This window comes from Schistocerca americana, chromosome 8 (genome assembly GCF_021461395.2).
Source record: "Schistocerca americana isolate TAMUIC-IGC-003095 chromosome 8, iqSchAmer2.1, whole genome shotgun sequence".
Classification (NCBI taxonomy): domain Eukaryota; kingdom Metazoa; phylum Arthropoda; class Insecta; order Orthoptera; family Acrididae; genus Schistocerca; species Schistocerca americana.
The window spans coordinates 521,448,285-521,456,007 of NC_060126.1; the positions used below are offsets into that span (position 1 = coordinate 521,448,285).

The 7,723-nt window shown below is 39.0% G+C and overlaps 1 protein-coding gene across 1 annotated transcript in view; it reads left to right on the forward strand.

Moving 5' to 3' along the window:
• Window positions 1–7,473, forward strand: part of LOC124545252 (cytochrome P450 6j1-like) — a 99,647-nt gene extending 92,174 nt beyond the window's left edge. The window contains exons 8-9 of the mRNA XM_047124124.1: window positions 331–582; window positions 6,468–7,473. Coding sequence (XP_046980080.1) covers window positions 331–582; window positions 6,468–6,655 — 440 coding nt within the window. The 3' untranslated portion in view covers window positions 6,656–7,473. The remainder of the gene's footprint in view (window positions 1–330; window positions 583–6,467) is intronic.
• Window positions 7,474–7,723: the final 250 nt, after the last annotated feature.

Sequence of the window (7,723 nt, forward strand, 5' to 3'; positions counted from 1 at the left end):
ATGAATTGAGCACAGCGACAAAGACAGTTTTATTTTATCCACCCTGTACACCTGCTGGAGAACCAGTGTGACAGCATGATCATAATATACTGCTAATTAGCATGCAAACAGAAAATATGTCCTAATGTAAACAGTATTCACTGTTTCAGGAAACATGCCGTTTTGATCCCTACAAAACTCTAATAATGCCTCAGTTTCTAAATAACCAATTATGTAATCGTATAATTGGCTTATACAAGTTGGAAACAAATTTTGTGGCAAACTAATGTAAAAACTTTTTTTTTTTTTTTTTTTTTTTTTTTTTTTTTTTTTTTTTTTTTTTTTTTACAGAGACTCTTCGCTTATACCCTCCATTACCATTTATTGATCGTGAAGTGACAAAGGACTATGTTATTCCTGGAACTGGTATTGGCCTTCCAAAAGGCATGGGAGTAGTAGTGTCATTACTTGGCCTGCACAGGGATGGTCTGTTCTGGGATAACCCAGAGGAGTTTGTGCCAGAACGATTCAACAGACAGAAACAAAATAAGATACCAAATTATGTGTACATGCCATTTGGGATTGGACCACGAAACTGTATTGGTAAGTAAATATTCCTCAGATGAACTTGTTACATCATAGAGGCAGAGGAAGATGACAAACTGTCACATATATGAATTTTTTCATGTAGGTCAGAGCTCTCTGGTGCCTCCCCCCTCCCCCCTCCATCTTTGTGCACCCTCGTGCTCACTGAAGTGGTCAATCTCATCCTGAGACTTGTGTGACCTATCCTTTCTTATTAAACTTTCCCAACCTATTCATCTCTGTTCCCCAAGCAAAGAAATATTAATTCTGAAAACTACATAGTTTGTTGCTTTTACTTTTATATGTTTCTGTCGGCTGTACTACAAGTTTCTCCTCCCAAAGGTAAATTTGGCGTTAACGGGATACGGCAGCAGACAACCAATGCAAGTGCCCTTGCTAACAGCACATCGCTTGCAGCACCCCTCCTGGGCTTGTGACCATATCAGCTGCAGCCTACATGACTGAAAACCCATTGGCCTGGTCAGATGAGTCCCAATTTCAGTTGGTAAGAGCTGATGGTAGTGTTTGACTGTGGCACAGATCCCAGAAAACAGTAGTCCAAAGTTGTCAGCAAGGCACTCTGCAAGCCGGTGGTGGGTCCATAATTGTGTTGGATGTGCTTACACAGAATAGACAGGGTTTTCTGGTCCAATTGAACCAATAATTGACTGGAAATGGATATCTTTGGCTGCTTGGAGACCATTTGCAGCTATTCGTGGACACCATGTTCCCAAACAACAATGGAATTTTTATGGATTACAATGCACTATGTCACTGGGCCACAATTGTTCATGACTGACTTGAAGAATATTCTGGGAAGTTCGAGCAAATGATTTGACCACCCAGATCACCTGACATGAATCCGTTGAACATTTATGTGACATAATTGAGAGATCAGTTCATGCATAAAATCCTGCACCAGCAACACCTTCACAATTAGGGGCAGCATGGCTCAGTATTTCTGCAGAGGACTTCCAACGACTTGTTGAGTCCGTGCCATGTCAAGCTGCTGCACTACATTGGGCTAAAGAAGGTCTGACACACTGTTATGAGGTCTCCCATGACTTTTGTTACCTCAGGGTGTGACATATACAGCCTACCAATAGACAGCTTTTCCAGATACTCTTGCAGTTTTACTTCCAAGCTACATATTGTTTTCTTCTGAGAGTTATTTATTCTTACATTTTGTTTTCCACAAGTCCCACCTTTTGGGATGTGGAACAGTTCAAGTTGTAATTAAATAGGTAAAAGCAACCAGACAAGAATGGGGGACAAAAAGAGGTACCAGAAATGTGAAAATGGAGAATGATGCACAAGATGAGGGTAAGGAGAAAAGTAGTTGGCTTTGCCCAAAGATGACACTGCTTTCAATGACATTTGGTACTTTTGAGTTGGTGCATGCTACAAGAACATGAGTCGAGTGCCACCTTGACCCGCAGAACAGTTTCATTTATATGGTTTATTAATGCAGTAATGTTGTGTATGTCTGGTCCAAATGGGGAAACAAGGATACTTTGCAATAATAAAAGTCTTCATTTTGGACGGAAATTCATGCAAATTTTGTCACACTTCTTAAAGAACCCACTCCTTCATTTCAGACAGTTAAGAAATGGGTAGCTGAACTCATTGTGGCTGTAGTTACCTTGAAGATGATTTATGTGAATGACACCTCAAAAATTACAACCACAGATTAAAAAGATGGGAGTAATTAGTCAAACTATCTTCTGCAAGATATTCCTCATGTTCAGTGGTGAGTTACGGTACATTATGCTCTAGCTTTCTGAAAACTTAACCTTCACATCTCCTCAAAATACTCTTGGTTGGTTGGTTGTTTTCGGGAAGGAGACCAGACAGCGTGGTCATCGGTCTCGGATTAGGAAAGGATGGGGAAGGAAGTCGGCCGTGCCCTTTGAAAGGAACCATCCCGGCATTTGCCTGGAGTGATTTAGGGAAATGACGGAAAACCTAAATCAGGATGGCCGGACGCGGGATTGAACCGTTGTCCTCCCGAATGCGAGTCCAGTGTCTAACCACTGTGCCACCTCGCTCGGTGCTCTTAATTAATTTGTAGCTGTCTAGGCATGGCCTCAAACCACTAAATGAATCTAGTGGTGGTCTGAAGCCATTAAGTGCAGTCTCCAAGAGATGCATCCTTGGGAAAATTCTGCAGGAATATTTTGTGCACAAACAGTTACTATCATGCTGGATTATAATCTACACACATCAAAAAAAGTTTTGCATCACCTCAGTTCCCAGAACTCCTGAAGATAGGTGTTGACTGTGGTTGCTGTATCACAGGCACAGTCCCTTTGACTGTTCAGAGGTGTCACATAACCCACCCAAAGATGTAAACAACCATGCATGAGCAGCACCTATTAGACGGAGGGGGTCTGACAGCTGATCAGTTCCAGTCATTCCACCAGGAAGGAGGGACGTGGCTCGTGTTGTCTGTTGTTCAACCATGCCTAGATGGTCAATACCACAGTTTGATCACGTCCGCATTGTTACTTAGTACCAGAAAGGTCTCTCAACAAGGGAAGTGTCCAGGTGTCTCGGAGTGAACCAAAGTGATGTTGTTCGGACATGGAGGAGATACAGAGAAACAGGAACTGTCGATGACATGCCTCGCTCGGGCCACCCAAGGGCGACTATTGCAGTGGATGATCACTAACTATGGAGTATGGCTCAGAGGAACCTTGACAGCAATGCCACCATGCTGAATAGTGCTTTTTGTGCAGCTACAGGATGTCGTGTTACGACTCAAACTGTGCGCAATAGGCTGCATGATGTGCAACTTCACTCCTGAAGTCCATGGCAAGGTCCACCTTTGTAACCAAGACCCCATTCATCTTCGTGGAAGACAATTTGCACCCCCACTGTTCTCATTTTGTGAATGACTTCCTTCAGGATAAAGACATCACTCAACCAGAGTGGCCAGCATGTTCTCCAGACATTAACCGCATCGAACGTGCCCGGGATAGATTGAAAAGCGCTTTTTATGGATAACATGACCCACCAACCTCTCTGAGGGATCTATGCCGAATCGCCATTTAGGAGTGAGACAATCTGGACCAACAGTGCCTTGATGAACTTGTGGATAGTATGCCATGACGAATACAGGCGTGCATCAATGCAAGAGGACATGCTACTGCATATTAGAGGTACTGGTGTGTACAGCAATTTGGACCACCACCTCTGAAGGTATCGCTGTATGGTGGTACGACATGCAACGTGTGGTTTTCATGAGCAATAGAAAGGGCAAAAATAATGTTTATGTTGATCTCTATTCCAGTTTTCTCTACAGGTTCCAGAACTCTTGAAACTGAGGTGATGCAAAAGTTTTTTTGATGTGTGTATATACATGGTGTATCATACTTAATAGCAAAAACTAACATGGATGAAAATTTACAGTAGTAGAAGGAAAAACATTCCAGTAAACATAATGTGGCAAGTGAGCTGTTTGTGAGGTAATTGCAAATCTGTAGTCATGAACTGCCACTGAGTATAGTACAAAGCATTGTCCTAGTTAGTACAAATGTATTTGAAATGTAAATTTTTCAGTTAAATACCCTTCTAATTCAGCTCAAATTTTACTCATGACCTACTGTAACAAGAAATACAATACTGCTTCAGGGCATTAAGTTACAATTTATTGTACACTCGTACCTGTAAAAGAGGGTGTTGGAATGTCATCCTTCCATTTTGATGGAATGTTGCAATCATCTCTTTAGTCAGTTAGGAATTTTTCAAACATTTGCAGATCATTTTATAAATTTTGATAAGACTGTACAATTTGCTGCTTCAGCTCTTCTACCACACCAATGGGAGTACTTTACAGTTCACATTTGAGATGAAACTACAGGACTGAGGTCCAGTCATCTTGGAGACCAAGTACATGCCTATTGAACCTATCCATTTTGGACCATATTGGTGCATTAGATGTGATGGCGATCATCAAGGATTTATTTTTCTCATCCATGGGTCATTGGTGAAATTTCATGCCAGGTGTGGACTTAATCAGAAAGCTTATGTTTTAAATACCGCTCTTGTAACTGAGGCAACAGTTCATAATGAAGTCAGTTGGAGTTTCATAAACGGCTAGCAGACACATGTTTAGTAGAATGTTTTTGCTTTTATTATTGCATACTTTCCTCCATGTCAGTTTTCACTATTAATTATGACACAGTCACTGTATTTTGACTTGTTGTAACTTAACATATCAACCTGTTAACAGAACTGCAAATACTGTCCTTTCCCTCCCTGGGCTACATAACAAGGCATTCACAACTACAATCTCATTAGTATACATTGACTTGTGTAGGATCTGAGAGATGGCTTGCAATCCAGCATGTTTACTTCCTCTTGAAGTTTGCTGTAAATAATTCACTGCTGTTCAAAAGGAACAATGATGCACATAATTACAATGCCAGAAGGAAAAATGACACTCATTACTATACACTAAGGTTGTCCATAACACAAGAAAGGTTGCACAATGCTGCTACAAAATTTTTGACATAAAATGTTTGATAGGCAGTGGAGTTAAATTTGAAAACAAACTGAAAAAGCTTCTTCTTAACAACTCTGATTGCATACGAGAATTTTTATTTTATAATATGTAAAAGATGGTGAGTAGTAAGAATTACTAACTCTCATCTGTATCTACGAAAATTACTTGTAAATGGTCAGTACGTAGCCATATTTGCATAATCACACCTGTATCTAAGGAGAAAAACTTGTAAATGGTCAGCATTTAGCCATATTTGCTTATGAATGTATATGTGAATGTGAAATGACTCACTCCACATCATTGCAATTAATTGTACAAATTGTCCATGGTACATGTAACTAACTATCTAACTTACCAATCAACCAACCAAACAACCGATCAGTGGCACACAAATAGCGACCACTGTAGTATGCGCTGTGAGTATCCTCCTATTTCATCAACATGAAATGCAGTTCCTTTGGTAAAGACGTTGCTAGGCAACCTAACCAATATTCATCTTCAAGGACATTTACATAGCTTTTTAATCTGTGTTATCAAACATGGATTGTGCCTATGACAGGAGATGAAAACAATTAAGGAGGAAGAGTCCTAAAATGGCATAGTTCACTGCTTGAGGACTGGCTTCCACTCAGACTCCATTTTAAATCACAAAAATTATCATTCAGAAGTGTCCCTATGTATGCTACCTAGCTCACAGTGGCTGAATACCACTCAGAGCTAAAAGAAGACCTGCTATTTGATGCACATTGTTGAAACTTGCAACAGTACATTAGAGTGGATTTTGTATGTCTTTCTTGATAGCTACAATGGACTGTAATACCGTCATTCCCAGACATCTATCAATAACTGGCCATTAATACCACAGTCAATAAAAAAATATTATCCTTTCCCATTGAAGAAATAGTCAGAGAACATACACAACAAAAAGAAGGAGCGTCTATGTCTTTAATCAGTATTTTGTGTGCAGGACAGCCAATAAACACCAGAAAAATCTGCTCCAATCTTTTGAAACATGGACACTAACATGATACTTTCTCATTTCATTCTCTGGGAAGAGTGAGCATGATGACTTCACAAGTCCAGGCCATTACATGAATTGTAATTCTTTTTTTATACAAACTGCTGATTATTTTCCATTCAGAAATCCCAATCGGCATGTTGTAGCACATAAGCTTAAATTGCAAATATGCGAATCTCACTTATCATGTTCTGTATCTTTAATGCATCCAACTTTTCATGCCTTCCCAATAGTCCTACTGATATACCCACACAAACAAATTTAAAAAATCTCATCTGAAGCACTTTGCCCTATACCTTTCATCACTATATTTGCTCTTTAACTTACACCAAAATGTTTTCATAACACAAAGTTCATCAGTATCCCCTTTTTTTCCAGGTATGAGGATGGGTCAGATGCAGATCAGAGTTGGAATAGCACACATCATGGCAAATTTCAGTGTACATCTTGCACCATCCACTCCAAATTCGTTACAGATGGATCCAAGTCATGCAGTGCTGACTCCCAGGGGTGACCTTCCCCTTTTGTTCAAAAAACTCAAGCCCTTTCCAGCTATGAAACAATGATCACATAAAACCATACTAGAGTAAAAGGCAAAAACAGCCTTGACGATAGTTATATTGGAAAAATTAGCCATTCATACATAATGCTTAGTTAATATGACTGTTTGGAAATGATAAAAACTGAGAATATAAGTTTCACTTTGGATAGAGTCACAGTCACTCATTAGTAAGCCACACCACAGTAAAGGTAAAAAAAAGATAGAATAGAAAAATAGATCAAACAGTGCAATAAAGAATAAGTCAAATGGGAATCACAGAGCAGAGAGCAATTTTTGCTGGTAATAGATAAAGGAATTTGACAACAGTTGTGTAAATGAAATGTTCAGACAAGTTTTGTAAATCTACCACTGTCATGATTTTTACGATAATGTCAATGATTTGGCAAAGCAGCCACATGTGGTACTACCACAGTCACTTTGATACAGTGAGACAAGGGGAACAGGTGAGGAAGGGGGCCATAAACTAAAATACCTTGATTACAGTACCCGCGTCTGACATTTTTGTTTATCTCCAAAAAATTACTCTTCTGAGAACATAATGTTGACAGTAAAAGATTGTATTAATTATTTAAAAATTAGGCTTATGATATTTCACATCAACCAGAATATCAAACTTACCAACTATCAATAATTGTGACACAATTGTTGACTGAATCAGCTACACATGATTGTCATGAATTTTTATTAACATAAGGTAATGAATTAAGTAAACACTAAAATGTAGTTTATTATTGTGCTATATGAGTCAATTTCTTAATTTCAGACAGCTAGTGAAAGCATTTTCTTCATATGTCTGCTATCTTAAAGGCACATTACTCAAGATATGCCCACTTGTAAACTTTGAATAAATGTTGGAAAGCGAGACAAATTGTTTTATTACTTGTTCCTCTACTTTGATTTCTTAACCTGAAAATTCAATAAAGGTATGAAGGTGATGTACAAGATTTTTTTTAACTTTAACTGAGTTGCAGGATGCAGGGAAAATCAGGTTTTAACATCGCATTGACAGTGAGATTGTTAGCAGGGTTGCCACAAATTTCCCCAAGTGAAATTCCCTAATATTTCGCTGATT